Consider the following 22082-nt stretch of genomic DNA (forward strand, 5'->3'; position numbering starts at 1 on the left):
TATTATTATTATTATTATTATTATTATTATTATTATTATTATTATTATTATTTTGAATTAGACGGTTCCCTGCTCTCAGGCTTACAGTTGTGGATTCTAAAAAGATCTACAGTATAGGAAGCAACTAGCAGAATTGAAGAAGAGATGTTTAAGGAAGGATGGAGTAGGAGTCAGCTAATATGTGCAGGATAAATGTGCAGAGGCTTAGAGCATGGGCACCTCTGCCACTTTGTATGTACTGGACCTTTTGCAAAAGCACAGTGCAAGAGAAATCTGGCTGTAATTGTGTGATATAATTGAGATTTCTTAATGCACCAATTTAATCAATATGTATCCGTGCATGTGTACATTGGTAACTGCCAAATCTCACGGCCTAGTTTCTGTTCTCAGGATGAGGAGGAAGAATCCAAAGGCAAGAGTGCTGCCTTGAAGAGTGTGTGTACATGTATAGTCCATTACTTGGACTGGGTTTTTAAAATTATTATTTGAATGGTACAGTGCGCCTGTGTCATACGTGGGTGCGCCTTAAGCATACGCTGAAAACTGTGCGCCGGAAGAGGCAATGGCATGGGCACGAGCCCTATTGTTTTCAATGGGGCTCCACCATACATGGTATTTCCCTTACACTGGGGGGGTCCGGAATGGATCCCCCACATAAGGGAAGGGCGCACTATATATGTTGTGTAACTGTGGTTTAATGGTTGATTGCCTCTCCAGAGGCTGCCCTTTGTATCATCACAGTATAGCATCTCCAGGCCCAACCAGTGACATCAGGAAAGATCGTGCCTAAGTCTCAGGTTTGGCCCTAAAATCTCAGGGCTTGGAATAGCTCTAGTCTGTCAATCATATTAGTAATCACCAAGGGAAGGAAAGGAAGGGACAGAAAATTGTGCATTTGCCAATTCTACTATTACTTTGAGGCAAAGATCTGATCAGTGCAGTATGTTAGTGGTTAGACTTTGTCCGGGACCATACAGTGCTGGCAAGGAAGATGGGCAAAATCCACCAGCTCCAAACTGCCTATACTTCTGACTTCTTGCATGGTTCCTGGGTTCGTGGCCTGTTTTTTCATACTGCCACCACTTATGCCAGTGTAGTTAAGCTGGTGTAGTCCACCAGGAGATGTTAGAAATTACCCAGGCTAGGCCAGAAAGCAGGCAAAGCGAATACAGTGAACAAAAATGGAACGGCACAGGTGGAAACTATTCATCCTTACTGCCCATGACAGCCAGGAAAGAAAAACATGGGACAGATTCTCTAGTGATTGTCTGAACAGAGCTGCAAAACCAAAGAACACTGCAGCATAAGATTTCTCACCAAGTAGATCATTTTGTGGTATCCAGTCATAAAGTCGGGTATTGGAGCCTAGTGTTTCTGGCTTTTTCCCTTTGTATCGCCAAATCACCTAAAAAGAAATACAAAAAAGAGGGAAATCTCCCTTGTAACACAATTAGAAAAGTTAATTACATTTACATCTGGCTTTCTAAGATCATATTTATTTTGAAGTTTCTCGAATAGCACTTGCATGCTTCAATAGGATTTCTTTTCCTGATATGTTTTATATTTTTCTCCTAAACCAGGGGTGGGCAATTGTGAGGGGGCCAGGAGTGAATGTCTCACCTCTTGATGCTCTTGCATTCCTGAGTGTGCCAAAATGCCTCTCCTCCCACAAGCATTTCTCCTTTAAAATGGCAAGCAGAAATCATGCTGCATTGCTTCCGGTCCCTATTTTGAAGATGAAATGGAGGGGAAAGAAGACATTGAAAGAAAGGGGGACTCTGGACAGGTGTCGTAGGGTATGAAGGAGGATTTGCACTTATTGGGGGGGTGCCATTTTTAGACAATTTTGATGAAAATGTCATCAAGACATTTTTAATAGGGGGGGGATTCAAAGTGCTTTGGGGGAGACAGAGGAGGCTCCAGGAGCTATGAAAGTGGGTTACAATGGCCACATGCATCCTACAGACTATGCTTATGTTTTAGACCCTTTCTTTTTAATCATTAAATACATGGGGTTGAATTTAGACTTAACCAAACCTCATTCACTGCTAAGATTAGATTTTAGCTCATGGTTAGTAACTCCACTAAACCCACCTGTTAAATGAAGATGATGCCATTCTGATTTTTTTCAGATTTGTTTGGATATTAAGAGGCTACGGAATGACTTTATTAAATACTGCAAATATAATCTTTGACCTTTTTCCCCTTTCCTTTTCTCTCTTTTTTTGTTAAGAATATTTTAGACTTTTCTGGTTTGTAGGGAATAATAGAACTGAACGGGTAGATTCATAAAAATCCCTGTAAACTGCAGGGATCAGGAAAAATATGCCAAATCTAAAGTGGACTGGCTGTGAATGGTGCAAATGGTGAGAAATCTGTCCCAGCAGCTTTCTATGAATGCCTGGGAGGCACCAATTTGGTTCCTCATTTTAAGAGCTCTTTTGAAATAATTCATTATTTTTAAAAAAGAAGTTAATATTTTAGGTTCCTGGCCATATTGCTGGAGCTGTTCATGATCAAAAAGCTGTATTAAATCCATTACAATCCGGTGTTTTCAGATACTTAAGAACTAAAATAATAATAAACCACCCTTGATCCCCATGAGGAAACATACGTGAATTTTTCCCAAACATCCTCAACATTAGAATTGTTCAAAATACACAGATCATTTTTAAAAACAAGTTGGAGCAAACATGTCTACAGGATTAATACATCTGTATTTTGAAATGGCATAAACTGTGTTTTAAGTTTTTCCATGCCGGCTTTTTATAGTTAAATTAGGTAGAGAAATCTGCCAGATTAATTCCTGCCACTGCATTAAAATCATCCACAATAATAGGAAAAGAGTGATGGAATTTAGCTGAGTATTTCAAATAAGATTCAGATTTAAGCCACGTTGATACAGCATCTTCTCTGTGGGCATTGGTGGGAGAAACATATTTTTAAAATATATTTAAAAAGTAAAAGCCAATGCAAGAGTCACAAATGTTGTTTTTATTGAGTGATTTATGGCAGCCCTACAAATGAGACACATCCAAGACATCTTGTTATTAATAGCCCTGTATAGATCTTGGAGATTCAGAGACATGGTTCCAGTTATTCAGTCTATCCACCTAACACTGCAGTCCTCTTTTGCTAATGCTTTCAGTGCTGTCCCATGTCATATCACCTCATGATATGTCCAAAGTATGATAGCTTCAGTTTAGTCATTTTTGTTTCTAGGAAGAGTTTATCCTTGATTTTCTGTTGGGCCTATTTATTTGTTGTTGTTGTTTTAGTGGTCCGTGTTGTTTGGAGAACTCGACTACAGGATCACATTTACAATGAGTTGATTCTCTTACTGTCCAGCGTTCACACCCATGCATAGAAAGGTCACAGGTAGCACAACAGTCAAGGCATCAAAAGAAAAAGAAACAAAAACAAAGCCCCATCTACCCATACCTTCAGAGACACAGAAGGATGCAAACCTGTGAACAAAAATGTGGTTTCTTGAGGCAAGTCTATGCCAAACTCATTCAGATAAGTGAGGAAGGTTGAGGTCCTGAATGGGAGACATGGCTGTAATCCGTCTCCTGATTCAACCCACCTAAAAGCCACCTTAGAAGCCAAGCAGTTGCACTAACCAAAGGAGTTCCAAGGTGGTAACAAGTAGAGTGGTGAAGGATGGCACAAGCAGCCCCCTCCATCCCTCCCACAAGCCATGATGGGACAAGAAGCGCACTGTGGCTCATTGCACTGTGGCTTTCTGGCAGGAAAGACTAGGCATGTCACCCTTCAGCACCTCAGTTGCCAGTAGCTCAGCACTCCTTCACCTGTTGTTAATACCTAGCTTCAAAGATGTGTTTGAGGGGGAGCGCTTGAAGTCTTTGAAATGGCACAATGATCTTTAGATCCATTAGATGCATTAGACTTGCCTCCCCTCTATTGATACTGATATCAAAACTGATTGATACCATCACCCCCGTCCCCCCCTCCTCTAGAGGAAGACTCATTTCTAGTGCTAATTTACCCAAAATTTTAGTGTATTCATATTGGACAGTTTTAAATTTTTTGATGTTTAATCTTTTTTAGGGGTTGATCACTGTTTTTATGATTGGGGGTCGGGATCGGGTTTGGGGTTTTTTAAATTGTAATTTTTAATTGTTTGATGTTTTATTTATACTGTTGGAATCCGCTTTGATTCCTTTGTGAAAAAGCAGAATACAAATAATAATAATAATAATAATAATAATCCTAAATATGAATTGCAAAAATCTACTTTTGTTGTCGTCGTTGTGTGCCTTCAAGTCATTTCTGACTTATGGCGACCCTAAGGCAAACCTCTCATAGGGTTTTCTTGGCAAGATTTGTTCAGCAGAGGTTTTCTATCATAGTGACTGTATAGTTCATTTACAAGCAACACTTCTTTAGTGGGAGAAGATCCTTGTGTGATAAATTCTTTAGTGTACAAATAACCTTTTAAAAAAAATACATCCAGCACACTGACCTTCTGTGGAAGTTGGCTGAGGGCCAGCGCAACCATGTTACTCTTTTCATCTGTTAGGTTTTTAAGCATTGAACCAAGAGAAAATACCACAATACCGTGTTCCCCTGAACTCTGGACAAATTCTTCCATTTCCTGTTAAAAAACAAAACCAACAAAAATAATAGTGATAGGAAAAACAACAACATAAACATCAACATTTTGTGACAATTAAAGTGCCACTACACGTTAGCCAAGGTCTTACATGTTTTGTAAGATTTTGATTAGGCCGGACTATGACACATCTCCTCTATCCTTTTTCACAGGACTGACTTACCTCTGGTATCAGTTTAGGGCTTGTGGAGAACAGTGGGCATCAGAGAAGCTTATGATTATGTCCCTATAGCCAGGTGGATAACAACAGTAACATCCTATTGAACCTCCAAGGCATCTCAGAGGATGCCTTTGTCGTTGTGCATCTGGCCATAGGGACATAGCCAGAAAGTCTCCAATGCTCATCACTCTCCAACAGTTACTAAATTATTAAGAGGAGAAATGCAGTGCAAAGGTAAGTCCTGCAAGGCTTGGGTTGTTGCATGATGGAGGTAGTGAATTGCTCTTTTGCCACAACCAAAAAAGATCTATATGCCCATTAAAACTTTTGGTTATGACTGTATATGTCACTAATAGAATGTTAGGTATTATCTGATGATACTTCACTGGTTCCTAGGGTTTTTGATAGAATCCAAACCATTAATGGTCCTAAATTCCAGTCAATGACACTTGGCAGACTATGAAACTGAGAAAAATATTTTAACAGGGTTTTTTTCTTAGTTGCTCTTAAAATCATGATTGGTTTTAGGAGAGATAGTGGATAGGTCTCTAAGGGCTGTTACAGACAGGCCAAAATAAAGCTGCTTCAATCACTTTGGAGGTATGCTGTTTAAATGATACATGCATTCTAAGAGACCGGAAGTCACGCCAAACCACACTCTAGTCCTTAGGACCGAAGCATGGCTTTAGTGCGGCTTCCAGACTCTTAGGATGCATGCATCATTTAAACAGCATACCTCCAAAGTGACTCAAGCAGCTTTATTTTGGCCGTCTGTACGGGGCCTAAGTTTAGAGTCAAAAAAGATGAGATGCTGAGCCCATATTTAGAAGCAGTGCTCTCTTCAAGTGATGTTTGATTGTAAAAGCATCTATTTTCCCTCAAGTATGCATCTTGCATTTCTTAACAAAACAATGAGCCTAACAGCATTAGAAAAGAAAGATGAATCAGAGCAGGAGACTACTGGCTTTCTTTTTGCCTCTCCATATGACATCCTGGATAACTCTCATTCTCTTCCTGTGGGAGATGATCATGAAATTATGTCTTATGTCATGCTGGAAAAAAATCTGTTTGATGAAAGGCATGCTTTTACAACTGTCTCCCTTTGGAAGGAGAATGGAAGTGCTCCGAGGGCATGCAGAGAGGCACAGACAAAGCTGATACTCTCCTGCTCTGTTTCGTTTTTCTTTTCTAATATAGTAAAGCTCTGTGTCTTTGGATACCTGCAAAGCCAATCAGACTAGCCCACTTTCTTCAAGGTGCAATGAACAAAAAACAGTTAACTTTATCATTATCAGGTGGGTGACACAAGAGGGAATTACCTTAGGCAAAGGTTTTGCTGGCTGACAATGCAGCCCTCCTACGAATTCAAAATTTGGTAAGAATGGTCGTGGAAATTCAAAGTCCCAGTAGGTTCGGATCAGCCATATTTCTGCTTTGCCCATTGTTTCACACAATGTTGTGGGTCTCCCTGTGGATAAAAAGAAGTGGAATTCAATTTAACATATTTCTCCTTTGAAGATACATAAGCACTCTGAAACCCAATTTCCAGAACTGAAAAATAATTCACACCAGCTGGCATTCTGTTAGTGTAAGTTGCACAATACATGCAGAGTGACTTTTGTATGTATTGTGCAACAGTTTTATCCAGATTTCAGCAGCATAAGCACAGTTGTGCATGTAAGACCATTGTGCATGCAGTAGCACAATAAAGTACACAGAATACTGTGTGAATGCGCACTTGCATGGAAGTATCACATACTATTGAAACAGAATGAGAAATGAGGACTATTTAAATCATGTAGACAAGCCCTGAGCCAAATGCAGCTTTCCATATGATCTGTATACTGTATAAATCTAATAGAGATGGTGGTAAAAATGCAGCCTTGTCTGTGCTCCTTGCCAATAGGAAAACATTTTGTTTCTCTATGGCAGGTTATAGACTGCCGCTTTGAGGCGGTCTGCCGCCGCCGCCGCTTGCTCCGTAAGGGAGCCGTCGCAGCCACACCGCGCGGCTCCCTTACGGAGCAAAAAAGAATGGAGCTTCTTTCTGCGGCGCCCTAATGACGTCATTAGTGCTGCAACACGTTCGGACGCACAGCGTCCGATACGTAAAGATGGCACCGGCCGTGTGGAACGGCCGGCGCCATATTGTACGGACAGAGTCCATATTAGACCCAGGGGCGTCTAGAAGAGACACCCCTTTTTTAAAATGGGACGTCCTGCGGATGTCCCAAGTGCCGGTTTGTAATCGGCCTATATTTTGTCCTTACTGTGCCCTCTTGTCTTGAGTATAGATTATGCACCAAAGCAATCAAATGTGAAGGCACACCCATTTCCTTTAGAGTGATCTATCATTTTTCATGAGCTACATAATCAAGTCTCTTCAATAATCAATAAAGCACTGCAGATGGAGAGTAGTGTTCATGTGCAGACATAAGCCAGAACCCTGTTGGTGGACTATGCTAGCAGTTGCACTGCTCCTAGCATCATAGGCAGGGAGATGAAGGCTAAGATCCTATTTGCAGACATAGCCATGCCATGGAAGGGAAGGAGGCAGCAGTACAAAAGACACAGAGGCATATAATCCAAAGGTTGAAGAAGAAAGTATCATAAGCCCAGCTCCCTCAGCAGATGTCAGAGTAGAGAAAGAAACATGTGAGATAGACTAAAGGTGGTTTGTATATTTCAGGATAGCAGAAAAAAGTCAAATTGCTCGTTCTGCTCTTTCTGTACCCATAATGTACATCACATTTTTTGAAATTAGTCCCTGATTTCCAAGAGTCAAAAAAAGAAGCAGTTCCCCACAAAGCATAAGTGGGTCTGAAATAAGGACATGAAAAGCTACTGGCTCCAATTTCTCCAGCGAATTCTTGTTTGACAAAATCACATCAGAACAGATAATTCTATTCATGTGCTCTGCTGTATAGTCATACAATTTGATGGGAAATTTCCATTTCTCATAAGACCACAGATAGAGAGGATGTGCTGAATCCAAAAGTATCCACTTTCGTCTTTGAGAATGGAACAGAGGTCCTTTTCATTTTAAGGGTGAGAGTGCTCTTGAATTAGTTCTCTGGTAGAATGAAGGGAGCAGCACCATTATTTGGTGACCCTGATTGTGAGCTCATGAATGACACAATTCAAATTGATGTAATGCCTGATGTCAGCTGGCCAGATGAGAGTGTTCTCAATGGAATACAAGAGGAATACTATTAACATGGGAAGCACCAGCATACGTTTCACAGACGTTGTGCCAATTCTTTTTCCTGCTTGAACAATGACATTGCAAAGGGAGAGGCTGGAGTCTCACTGAGAAATCTTGCATTTGGAAATATTTCAAAATCATTCGTCTTTCATTTTAGCACTGAATGTCTCAGTGCTAGAACAAAATCCTGACATGGATCACAAGCCTAACTCTATACAAACCAAGGGATCAAATTCCTTCCTCACCTGCTGAATGTTAAGAAATTTTTCTCTGTCCAAAGTTCAGCTTTGGTTGCCTTGATAACAAGCACACCCTTCAAAGTGTCCTCAGCCAACCTCCCAGGATGGCTATAATACTGTATGTTCTTGCGTGTGAAATGTGAAACATATTAAATTGTTTGCCACTTTAGCTTTTCGCATGTGGCCACAGTTTCTGATTGACTAAAGAGCAGAAATAAAATTCTAAACTATATAAAACATGAGGAGCCCTATCCCCTTTTTGAGCTGGGGGCTCCACTGGGATACTTATATGAAAAAGGAGAAAGAGGGAAGTGCTTTCCTTGTGCCCATCATTTTTGTAACACGTCCTTCTAAACATACAATGACATTGTGAACCTCAAGAGCTAAAGGTGAAATTGATTTCTTCTTCGGCTCAGAGATACCTAACCTAACCAGGCCTGGGGAAGAATTCAAATCTGTTTTAGCCATCTGAAACCATAGAGGATCCAAAGCCACTGTTCTGAATTAAAATGATTTGTGACAAAACTTTAGTTCAGAGACAGTAGTAGAGCAGTTCATTGAGGAAAAGGATGAATTAGTCTTATTATTCTTTTCTTATTCTTATTCTTTAGAGTATTTATTCCATGTTCTTCATCCACAAACCTCGCATCCATACTGCAGATTAGCATATAATGGAACCAAAAAGGTTCAGCTGCCTCCTCCCTATCTCAAGACTTATATTTTTGACCTCTGCGTGGGTGAGTTTGGTTTAGAAATGCTCAGTGAAAAGACAGTAACATTCTACTTGTGACAAAGCATACCAATGCTTTCCTAGTATTCTCATGTTCCCACATGTGCCAAAAACTGTGCAGTTTTGTCACTCTACATTCATTCAGTATGAAACAATTCACTATGTGGCTATTTTGGAAAGCATGTTACAGGAGAAGAGGGATGAAAGAAAAAGATAGTCCCAGCAACCTAAGGTCAAGATTACCGTTGCAGAGGTACAGAATTTAGAAGCCACAGAACAGCGTCCCCATATTAATGAATTATTAGGACTGGCTTCCCAAAAATGGCTCCATATGCTATGCATACGGATTACTACTTTTGTTGTTAACTACCCTTGAGTCAATCTCGTCCCATAGCGACAATGCTGATGGGACATCTCCAAAACACTCTGTCCTTCACTGTTCTGCTCAACTCCTGCAAACTCATACTCGTGATCTCTTTAATAGAGTCCATCCATCTTGCATGCGGCCTTCCTCTCTTTCTACCTCCCTCTACCTTTCCTAACATTACTGTTTTTTCCAATGATTCATGCCTTCTCATGATGTGTCCAAAGTATGACAACCTGTCCTCTGTCATCTTGGCTTCTAGGGAAATTTGTCTTGGTCTGCTCCTGGACCCATGTGTTTGTCTTTTTGGCTGTCCATGAAATCCTTAGCACTCTTCTCCAACACCACGTCTCAAATGAGCTGATTTTCCTCCTATCCTCCTTCTCAACTGTCCAGCTCTCAGCTCCATACATGGCAATACGGAATAAAATGGCTTGTACGGTTCTAACTTTTGTGCTTAGTTGTATAGCCTTGCATTTTACTATTTCTATTTCTTCGTTTCCCAATTAAAATTTTTGCAGGTTCTCTGTGGTCATTATTTTTGTTTTCTTTATGTTCGACAATAGGTCTGCCTTTGCACTTTCTTCCTTGATTTTTCTTAGTAATTGTTCCTGGTCTTTGAGGTTTTCTGCTAGTATTGTGGTGTCATCTGAGTATCCCAGATTGTTGATATTCCTTTCTTCTACAGTGGGCCCTCCCCTTATGTGGAGATCTGTTCCAGATCCCTCCGTGTAAGGGGAAATCAACATATGCTGGAGCCCCATTGGAAGTAACCACAGCGCGTGCCCCATTACTTCTTTCGGGGTGCTCAAGGGGCTTTTATGGCACAGCTTTCAGCGTAAAATGCGGGCACACTGTATTTTCACTCCTCCTTCTTCTGTATCCAAGCCTGCTTTTTTTACAATATGTTCTGCATATATGTTGAACGGTGTAAAAAAAAAAGCACACACCGTAACTAGAACTAAGAGGTGAGCCAGTGTGGTGTAGTGGCTCGAGTGTTGGACTACAACTCTGGTGACCAGTATATGAATCCCCACTCCAGCCATGGAAAGACCGAGGTGGCAGTAGCATCACTAGGGGAGTGTGACAGCACTGGGTGCACCACAGAAGGGGCGACACCTAATGAGCACCCACACCTCCCTGTCGTGCACCTCCCATGTGCCTCACATGGCAGGGAGGAGAAGGCCCAGCTCCCCCCCCCCATCCCTACTGCATGAGGCTTTACTTCAAGTAAACCCTCATGCGGCAGGGACAGAAGGGAGCCGAGACTTCTCCCTCCCTGCCACATGAGCATTCCTTATGTAAAGCCTGTAGCACAGGAGTTGAGCATGTCTTTTTGGTACCATCCTCTAAGCCCTGCCCCAAGCCCCAACCCTCACACCAGGTGACCCCCCGGTATGGAAACGCCACTGACTAGGTGACATTGTGCAAGGAAGGCAAAGCAAACTCTCTCCCCTCCCCAAACAAATGTTGCAAGGAAAATCTTTTGATTGTTTCATTTTAGGGTTGCATAAGTCAGAAACAAACTGAAGGAACACAAGAGCAACAACAAAAACTAGGAGCAAACTACCTAGAACATCACTATAGTATTTTTTCCAGTCTTTCCAGAAAACTGATGAAACAAAATGTCTTGGAAAAAGTAAAAGAGCATGTTTCCTGTTCTCTGCATGAAGGACATCCTGTCTGTTAGCACCTAGACTGGCCGGCACAAATGATGGTGGAGCAGGGATACCGCCGCAAAGACGCTCCACTGTTTTCCAATAGGAATCGGAAGGAATATACAAATGGAACATGAAGCTGTCTCAGCCACTACTCGCCACAGGGAAGAGTGGGTCTGAAATCAAGATGTCAACCAATTGACTCCAACCCTTCCACAGTTTTCTGGTTCAAGACAACCATATCACAGAGAACTTTGTTCCTGTTTGCCATCTCCTAGAAAAGTCATACACCTTGGTGACAATTCCCAGAAGAAAGTTCATACACCAAAAGACCACAATATAGGAAGTCCTGAAGCAGATTATCCATTTCTTCCTTTGAGAATGGAACAGAGATCACTTCCGTGAAAGGGAGAAGATCACTTGTGTTAATTGCCTGGAAAAAGGAAGGCATAACACTGTCACTTGATGGCCTTTGTCTGTGAGTTCCGGCAGAATAAATTTCATGTTGATCCAGTGCTGTTGTCAGCTGGCCAGATAAGAAGTTCCAACTAGAAGCTGATCTCAAGAGGCACACCATTAAAATGGGAAGCACCGGCACCCATTTTACAGACATCGTGACCTGTTTTTTCTGCTTGATTAGGGTGCAGCAAAGGGAAAAGCTACAGGGCAATTTTGACTTATAAAGGTTTCACATGGTTCACCTTTGTCTTCCTGGTCAGAGTGTAAAAAAAGAAAATTCCCGTGTGTAAAAGCAAATCTGTCATGGATCCACAAATTTGCATCCAGCCAGATTACAACATGATTAATATATCCGCCTAGTTGGCATTAGAAACATCCTCTCGTAAAGTACCAGCTTTATTTGCTTGGAAATAGGAAATTTCTGGTTGAGTGCAGCAATTCCCTAGAAAAGTCAAACTATTCTCACACATGTAGATTCATGTTTGTGATCTTTCTGATGATCTTCCTTGATTCCCCCCTGTTCTATGGTCTCTCTTTTCCTAGTGGCCTCATCTTCTACCATATTGTCTTTTCAAGTGAGTCTGCTTTTCTCATAAGTGGCAAATATGACGCTCAGTTTACATTTTGGCTTTCAGGGAGAGTTCTGGTTTGACCCATTTGTTTGTCTTTTTGGTTTCTATGGTTTCCTCAGTGCTTTTCACCAGCACCGCATCTCAAGGAATTGATTTATTTCTTACTGCTTTTTTTTTTACTATCCAGCTCTCACATCAGAGCTTATCGCATGGGCTCTGAGAACGCAAATGGCACGGAACAAAAGGGGCAGGAAGGAAATAAAATGGGAAAGCAACAAACAGTTCTTGAAAATGGCCTCCTCTGGGACGGATGGGGAACAGAACGGAATGGAAAGGGGACTTCCGGCGAAATCAGCGCCGTTCCTGCATATAGTAAAATGCATCCTTTCCCAGTTCCATCCGTCCCCCACCTTTTGTTCCATGCCATTTGCGTTCCCAGAACCCCGTAAGGTAACCTCCAGCCATACAGGGTGATGGGGAAATACTATGGCTCAGTAGACGTGTGCCAACTGAGGCAGTAACTCATGGGTCCCATACCACACCATATAGAATCCTCAGTAATGTTTTGCACTAATGTTATTCATAAATCATAATTCCCATATATCACTGAAATAATGGTAATATAATGGTAGTCATACAAAGCAATGAATCAAAACTTCTATCAATTTTTTTTAAATCCATGCACCACAAGTACAAAGGCAGGGCTGCCTGGGGGGGGGGGATGATGGATCTGCCAAAACTGAGAAGGGATGGTAAACACCCCTCTACCATTTGTCCCTCCCTCCAGAATGAAGCAATCTCCGTTCCCACTGGTTGAACAAACTTCAGAATCAATTCTTCTTAAAAGAACCGCATAGAATCTACTATCTGTAAAAACACAGAGTTAGGGGAGCAGAAAAAAGTTCTTGCCCAAGCGTCCTGCACTGACCATTGAATAAGGAAATGGAAAACCGAACTAGTTTCATGAACTGAGGAAGAGTGGAAACAGTTGGCACTTGGAACTCAAAGGGAACTGTCCAGACCCCTTCCACATGTTCCAAATGCGTGCATATTCAAGTCCCATTGGGTTGAATGGGCATGGCATGTGGGGCACACGCCCCATTCATGTTAATGGTGGTCATTCCTCTGCCGATTTTCAATTCCGTGGATCTTAAGTCTGCAGACTTGGAGGGGTGACGTATCTATCCGAATATAACATCATTCCTTCTACTCCAGAAAGGCCTCAGACAACTACACAATCTCACTAGGGACTGCCCTTTGTAGGCCGATGTGCCACCCTCCACAGACCGGTGCCCTAGGTTTGTAAACCTATAGCTAGATAAGATGAGAAGTGAACTGTCTGATATGGTTCTCCTGAGCCACATGACAAATCACATGTAGTGAAGGATCAAAGATAATTTAAAAAGTGGGACATTCACATACTGCAAAACCCAGAAATAATAATAATATAATAATAATATAATAATAATAAAATAATTTGTATCCCGCCTCTCCCCTGTATGGATCGAGGCAGGTAACAACAAACAAAGAACAATGAAAATATAACACACAAGCCACAAGTAAAAACATAACAAGACATCAAATCCTAATTCCCTATCTCCCTCTCACCCTAAAATAGCATTAAAACAACAATCCCAATAAAATGCTGCCAAAAAAATAGTCAATAAAATCAATAAACCTTGAAAGTGAATGAGCCCCATTTCCCTCATATATCAATATGGGAATAGATCAAATTAAGACAGCCATAGAAGCTGAAGAGGAAAAATACACTTGAGATCCAGGTACAAACAATATTAGTGAAGGAGTGGGGAATTAGACACCTTGAAACCTGGAAGCAAAGCAACCCACTCCATCTAAGGCAGCAAATGTTCTATTACATTTATGTTCTCGGTGCTCATGTATGAACACATACAGGTTGTGACCATACATACTAGGAAAGAATATAGTAAGGAACTGTGGATGGCTGGGTCTCCAGCCATCTGGAACTTCTCCTGAACACAAAGGGTTAATCTGGGAGGAGGTGCATGCTAATGAGAGATGACATCACATGCTAAGGACTGTGACATCATAGCTGATGTAAGGCCTAACTGACCATTCAGAGAGTAGGACCGCGGATTCAAGAACTTTCTATGGAAAATCTTTAAAAGGACTTCTGCAGCCATGCGGTCTTTTGTCCTCCCTTGAACCCTCCTGAGGGGGAACCAAGATGCTGTCTCTTGAGTCTGGGAGACACAGACTCAAGGGAATGCAGGTCGAGAGGCCAGGGGGCCCTCCCTGCATCCAGGAACTCCAAAGGACTACAACTCATCTGTTGTGAGTAGTTAGGAGGTGTTAGCAGTGCGTTTAGGCCTTTTGTTATTTTCAACAATGGCTTGTCTGGAATGAATTCTGTAACTATGTTTCTTGACCTGCAAGGCAAAGAGGCTGCAAGAGTGTTTAAAATTCTTCTATCCATTCTTCCCTTTTTAAAATAACTTCTTTCTTAAAAGCATCTGCTATCTCATACTGTACTCCTATATACCGTGCCTAGACTCGGCTATTGAAACAGATCGCTCTCTCTATCCGCAGTCCCCAATTTCAGGGTGTGTGGGGAAGGGATAGCTGTGAGCTATTATAATTAATAATTAAAATTTATAGTTTATTGGTAATCACTGAGTGGTGGCAGCGGAAATATAGTTTTGAAAGGGATCTCCCTGAGAGTAATAGCCACGCACAGGGCTTTACTCCCAAGGAATCACCACATGGTTGGCAGCGGTGGTTTTCGGACTGTTGGAAACATTGCGTGCTGGGGCAAGAGTGTGTTGTCCGCTCTTGGAGTTTGATTTAGTGTGGTGCTCTGAAGAAGTCTCTGTCTCTTTCTCTCTATTCTCCATCTTCCCCGCACTCCTCTCTTGGCTCCACTGACGAAGAGTAAGGAGAAATAGTGCTGGCTCCTTCACTTCTGTTCTTTGCTTTGGGAGGAGGCCTTTCAAACTGAAAGAGGCTTGTAGTTTTGCTTTTCTTTCCTGCTCTCTCTCCTGGTGATAGGAGGGGGTAGGGTCGGGTGGCTCCTGTTGCCTGTGTGTGTGTTTGAGATTTTGCACAGGAACCTTGGCAATAGGTGTCTCCTTGTATGAAACACATACAGGTTTGTGAATATACACACTGGTAAGGAATCTTTTAACCTCGGCAGTAGTAACTCCTGGGAGCTTAACATGCCAGCCCATTCTCCCAACTCTCTGTTTGGAAAGATAGCAGAAAGTATCTGAAAGTGCCCTGTTGCCATACCCTGCTCCGCATCTATTCCCACCAGTAGCAATACTGCACCATCTCTTCCTGCAGTATTCTCACCAGTAACCACAGGTACACCCTCTCTACCTTTCAGCTCTTTTCTATCTGCACGTCTTCCAATTTTTTTTAAATTATGCTATATCACCATTGCTGCATTGTGCAATTTTCTCCAACTATTTCTTCTAGCATTCATTACATTGCAATAGTGTATGTGTGCACAGGGCAATTGTAGGAGAGAGAGCACACAGCCAAAGGGAGGGGAGGAAGAAAACCCACCCAGTAAAGTTTGGGCATTTACAGCACAGGTTCCTTAAATATGTATGTTTGGCATAACACTATTATGATCCATTTTTTTTAAAGGCAGGAGCAACCAGGAACAATTGCCAAGCCAAAGGAAGAAAAACCACCATCATGGTAAATCCACCACCCACCATGAAACGTGGCTCCCTCTCCCCTCCTCCCAAGGAATATTGATGCATATTCCCAATGTCTTCCCCTACCCTTCTCTAATATTGGGATACTGACACACGCTTCCCTTACACAAGGCATTCCAAAATTACAAACTGACAAACCCTGGACAATTTCATCAGAAAGAGGAACCTTTAAAGTAAACATGGTTTGGCTACCAGTCTGAAAAATAGCAAGATGAAGACTCAACAATGCAAATGAGAATCTCCCAGGGTCAGGGTTTTCCAGCAGACATGAGCACTAATCAAGCAGACACTAATCCTCTTTTGCAGACCCTCCCACCTTGAGGCCTGCATTAGCAACAGAACAAGACACATGCAAATCACTCAGGGTCACATAATATATATATACCAAACCCTTTCCAGGCAAGCATCTCTGAAGATGCCAGCCACAGATACTGGCGAAACGTTAGGAATAAACTCTTCTAGAACATGGCCACATAGCCAAAACCCACAAAAAACATATTCTATGCTCAGTTTCCCACACCATTCCACACAATAACAAAAACATTCAACTCAGCCATTTAAAGTCCATGTACAGCTTAACATATATACGAATGCTTGGACTTTCTGAATATAAGACCTGTTATTGAGAAGAAATGGGTAAATGGAGAAATCATTGTTAAAAAAGGGGGGAGCAGTAGGATTCAGAAGCAAGTTTAGAGCTACGGCGGGGTCCAAGTAAATTGTGAGAGAAATGCATAATTTAGAGACCATGAAACAATTTCTCACTGTCATAATGTTCTCATACATGTTTCCTCGTTTCTCCCTTGAAAACAGCAATGTTGCAAAACAGAGAAGCTTTCATCGGCCAGTCATTAGATATAACAAAAAACAGCTATGAACAGTTCAGGCCTTATGAATGTTGACATTAAAAATACTGGAAGGGAACAGGAACAGGTTCTTACCTAGAACATCACTATAGTATTTACTCCAGTCTTTCCAGAAAACTGATGAAACAAAATGTCTTGGAAAAGTAAAAGAGCATGTTTCCTGTCTCTGCATGAAGGACACGTCTGTTAGCCCTCCTAGGCTGGCCGGCACAAATGATGGTGGAGCAGGGATACCGCGCAAAGACGCTCCACTGTATTTCCAATAGAGAATCTGAGGAAATATACAAAGGGAACAGGGAGCTTCTCACCCACTAGCTCGCCACAAGGCAAGAGTGGATCTGAAATCAAGATGTCAAAACCATGACCCAACCTCTCCATCAGTTGTGCTGTTAAAGACAACCATATCACAGAGAACTTTGTTCCTGTGTACCACCTCCTTTGAAAAGTCATACATCTTGGTGACAAATCCCAGGAAGAAAGTTCATACATCTCCAAAGACCACAAATATAGGAAGTCCTGAAGCAGATTATCCATTTCTTCTTCTTTGAAATGGAACCAGAGATCACTTCCAGCGAAAGGGAGAAACTCACTTGTGTTAATTGCCGGAAGAAGGAAGGCACTAACACTGTCACTTGATGGCCTTTGTCTGTGAGTTCCTGCAGAATAAATTTCATGTTGATCCGTGGCTGTTTGTCAGCTGGCCAGATTAGAACGTTCCCACTAGAAGCTGATCTCAAAAGGCACACAATTAAATGGGAAACCCCAGCACCATTCACAGACATTATGTATGTTTCTTCTTGTTGATAATGATGCAGCAAAGGGAAAAGCTACAGGGCAATTTTGACTTATAAAGGTTTCACATTGGTTCACCTTTGCTTCCTGGTCAGAGTGTAAAAAAAGAAAATTCCCGTGTGTAAAAGCAAAATCCTGTCATGGATCCCAAATTTGCATTCCAGCCAGATTACAACACTCATAAGACTCCGCCTAGTTGCATTAAGAACATCCTCTGCTTAAAGTACAACTTATTTGCTTTGGAAATAGGAAATTTCTGGTTGAAGTGCAGCTATATCCCTAGAAAAGTCATAACATATTCTCACACATGATAGATTCATGTTTGTGATCTTTCTGATTGTTCTATCCTTGATTCTAACCCCCTGTTCTATGGTCTCTTCTTTCCTAGTGGCCTCAATCTTTCCTAGCATATTGTCTTTTCAAGTGAGTCATGCTTTCTCAAGTGAGTCTGCCAAAGTATGACAGCCTCAGTGTCATCATTTGGCTTCCAGCATTCTAGTTTGACCCATTTGTTTTGTCTTTTTGGCTGCCCTCAGCACTTTCACCAGCACAATCTCAAATGAATTGATTTATTTGTTATCTGGATATATAAATTTTTTACCATCCGTTCTCACATCCATACATGGTGATGGGAATACTATGACACAGTGTACGGGTGTCACCACCGTTCAGCAACTCATGGTGTCCCATACCACACCATAGAATCCTCAGTACTATGTTTACTCATAAATCATAATTCCCATAATCACTGACTAATGGTAATATTTGTGACATAAACAACTGGCAGAATTAATTTATTTTATTTTTTATTTTTTATTTTATTCATGGTATTTATAACCCTGCCCTTAAGCCCTAAAGGCTACAGAGCAGCCTAACATTAAATACACTTTAAATACAATATCATGCACAGAATTTACATATACAGTGGACCCTTGGTTTGGTTCCAAGATCCCCGTGTAAAGAACAAATCCATGTATGCTCAAGTCCCATTAAATGTAATGACATAAAAAAATGGTGTCCCTTATGAAATGGAAAATATAGGTTTATATGAAATATACATTTTGGATCATTAATTTTCAAACCGTGTATGCTTGAATCCATGTATAAAAAAATCCATGTATAAGAAGGGCCTACTGTACATGTGTTAATGTGCTGAAAGTGAAAAATTTTGATAAAATGTGATGTTTTTAAAGAAAAAATTTAAAAAATTAATTTAAAAATAAAAATAATAATTTTAAAAAAAATAAAACCTCGACCTCTCCTTCTTCCTCCTCCAGTGAACCTCACCCACTCACATATCTCTTCAGCATTCTTGGTGGGTCGCTTGTTGTCCCTGTTTGTTCCTTTGCCTCTTCATTGTTTGCCTCTTTCTCCTACCCTGCTACCTTCCTTCCTCTCTTCTTCCTCTTCCCTTCCTCCCACTTGTCTCTTTTCTGCCTAACTGTATGTCCTCCCTCCTCTTTCCTCCATGGCTAGGCACTGTGGAGAAAAAGCCTACTTCCCTCCCTCTAGTTTATTTTCATCCTTTCTTCTTCCACCTCTTATGGAACAACTTGCAAAATAATTAAATCCACAAATGTTAAATTCATGAATGAGGAGGGACAACTGTATATATTTTAATATAATTAAAAAAATATGCGAAAAAGGGAACAAATGTGCAATAGTCTCTTGCACACTCTTGGAAATCCCATGTCTTCCCAGCCACCAGATTGTATGGAGTTTCCCTGATGTAAATCCTCAAGGACTCCTCAAGAGAGAGATAAAAAATGAAACCACACTTTCAGGGTTGCCAAATTCTCTACTATAAACCTGGACAAAACATAGGACAAAATTTAGACCAAAATGTAGGTTGTTTTTTATTTTTAACTTTCCACACACAATTAACATTTTAAAATTATTTTTTTTAAAAAGGCGGCAGAGCTTTGCAAATGTGAGGAAAAAAGAGGATTTTTTTAAATCGCAAGGGAGGGAAGGAGAGAGGAAGGGAGGAGGGGACAGTGGCACCGCCGTGTGCCTGCCATTAATGTGACGGCCCAGGGAATGGCTTTCCACACCTGGAGCATCACACTAGTGGAACTCATTCATGGGTTTCCCCTCTGAATGAAAAGGTGGCTGGGATGGGCAGCTCCTGAAGGAAAGCGTTGTCATGAATTGGGTGTCACCTTGGGAATCATGGCTTAAAGCCACACGTGATAAGCCCTAGAAGGCACTCTAGTACGATCAAGGCTTGCAACAACTGGTGAAACAAGATGTTTTGTAAGAGGCAAAGAGCGTGTTTGCATCCTCCTCCATAAAGGACATCCTGTGTGTTAGCTCTCCAGAATTGCAGGCAGACTGGGAGATCACCACAAAGATGTTACATGTGTTTCCAAAGAAAAACCAGGAGGGAATATACATGGAATATGGGGCTTCTGAGCTACCAGTTCTTCACAAGTACAAGCGGGCCTGAAATGAGGATGTCAAAAACGAACTAACTTCAGCTTTTTCACCAGTTCTGATAATGCTGGTCTGTACCCCACTTCCATCATAATGCCATACAGCTTGATGTCAAATTCCTAGAAAGCAAATTCTGTCATCGCATAAGACCTGGAACAATACTGAATCAAAGCACCCCTCTCCTTTGAGAATGGAACAGAAATTACTTCCAGTTGAAAGAGGGAAGGTGCCAATAATGGCCTGAGAAAAGCAAGGCAGTTGCACTGTCACGTATGGGCCCTGGCTATGAGTAGATCCATGATAAATTTTCAAACTGATACAATGGCTGTTTCAGCTGGCCAGAGGAGGACATTCATGGAAGCTAACCGGGAAAAAACTATTATGCAGGGAACACCAGCACCCTTTCTCACCCCATTATGCCCATATCTGTTTCTATTTGATTAATGATGGCACAAAGGCAAAGGCTGGACTCTTACAGAGTATGCTTGCTTTCAAACATTTTAGGCTGGTTAAAAATTTCCAGCTTGGCTATTTCTTGGAATGAATTGCATCAGATAATGAAGGACCTGAGTTAGAGCAAAATTCTGTCATGGATACACAGTCTTATTATCAAGACACATCATTATTTCTCTACCTGGTTGAGAAGTACAGTGCTTAAAGTACTGCTTATTTCCCTTTAGTAGCAAAAAATCCATGGCTAATTCAAGAAGTAACTTCAGCTAACATCTCCTAAAGAGCCACACAAATCCTCCACTACGACGAAAAAAAGTCAAGCAAATGGTTCTATTGCCAGTTAATTATTTATTAAAGCAATCCATATATTAACACAATCGGGCAAACAAGTAAAACAAAATCAAATTTGCACTCATACTAGACACAAAAACACCCTTGTCACGTGGGAAGGAATAGAGCTTCTTCTCAGAGAGAGATGATATCAATTGGCCAAAAGCGGTTAGGGGAGCAGAAAGACGTTCTTTGCCCAAACTGTTTCTGCACCATTCAATAAGGAAATGGAAACCAGGAACTAGATTCATGAACTGAAGACGGTGAGTATGCCACTGTCAGAATATAACAGTCATTCCTTCTACCCGAAAGGCCTCAGACACATACAGAGTCCAACATACACAATCTCATCCAGGGACTGCCCCTTGTAGGCCATGTACCACCCTCCACTTGACCCGTGACCTGGTTGTAAACATGTAGCTAGAATAAGATGAGAAGTGATGTGTCTGATATGGTTTCTCCCTGAGCCACATGTCAAATCACATCTAGTGAGGATCAAAACATAATTAGAAAAAAGTGGGGCATTCACATACCACAAACCCAGAAATACCCCTTGTAAAGTGAAATGAGCCCCTTTCCCACATATCAAATGGGAATAGCCCATAAAAGGGTGAGAGAAAAAACACATGAAATTCAGGTACAACGATATTAGTGAGGGGGAGGGAATCAGATATCATGACACTTGGAAGCAAGGAAGCCCGCACCACATCTTAATGCAGCAAATGCTCTATTACTAGCTATTTTTCTCGGAGTTCAGTAGAACACATACAGATTTTGAATATACACACTGGTAAGGAATCTATCTCCTTGTAGTAAGGTGCCAGCCCATCTCCCAACTTTCTCTGTTTAGAAAGATAGCAGAAAGATAATGCTGCCTTTTGAGCATATAATGCACTGGTGGTGAACTGTGACACTTAGAGCTCTCTCTGTGAGTAATGCACCATCACCCCCAGCACAGAGTCCGCCAGAGTTCGTTATACTACAAAGTAAGAAGGACACAGCACTTTTGTATAAGTAAGTGGGTTTTGGGTTGCAGTTTGGGCACTCAGGCGGGTTACAGACCGCCGAGAAGCAGCGGTCTGGCTCCGCCTCCGCTTGCAGCGTCCGGGAACCGCAGCCCTTAAACGGCACGGCTCCCAGCACTGCAGAGAAGGAGCGTGGAAATCGCACTCCTTCTCAGGCCCCGGAAGAGGTGCCACGAGTGCCAAAGGGCGCACTTGAGCGTCACTTCCACTGAGCGACTGCGGACGGAGAGCGTCCGCTACGTCAAATGGCGGCGCCCATATGAACAGGGCGCCGCATTTTGTACGGACTAGTCTGTGATAGGGTAAGGGGCGTCTAGAAGAGATGCCCCTTTTTCAAACTGGGACGTCCGGGACGTCTCAATGGGCGTCTGTAACACGCCTGCGTCTCTAAATGTTTGCTATCATTGTAATGCAATGCCAGTTCAATAAGACGTGTTCACACTTTTGCCTTCC

General features: G+C 41.7%; 1 protein-coding gene across 4 annotated transcripts in view; it reads right to left on the minus strand.

Annotated features, from left to right (window-relative positions):
• The window catches only part of LOC121935791 (UDP-glucuronosyltransferase 2A1-like), a 56018-nt gene that overhangs the window by 3315 nt on the left and 30621 nt on the right, over nucleotides 1-22082 (minus strand). For 3 of the 4 annotated variants that reach the window (XM_042477675.1, XM_042477677.1, XM_042477676.1), the window contains 3 exons: nucleotides 6116-6264; nucleotides 4487-4618; nucleotides 1318-1405 (listed from right to left, as the gene is read on the minus strand). In XM_042477675.1, coding sequence (XP_042333609.1) covers nucleotides 1318-1405; nucleotides 4487-4618; nucleotides 6116-6264 — 369 coding nt within the window. Of the gene's footprint in view, nucleotides 1-1317; nucleotides 1406-4486; nucleotides 4619-6115; nucleotides 6265-10904; nucleotides 11189-22082 lie in introns of those variants that run through there. The other variant, XM_042477678.1, reaches the window with a different exon arrangement.

Source organism: Sceloporus undulatus, chromosome 6 (genome assembly GCF_019175285.1).
Source record: "Sceloporus undulatus isolate JIND9_A2432 ecotype Alabama chromosome 6, SceUnd_v1.1, whole genome shotgun sequence".
NCBI lineage: Eukaryota > Metazoa > Chordata > Lepidosauria > Squamata > Phrynosomatidae > Sceloporus > Sceloporus undulatus.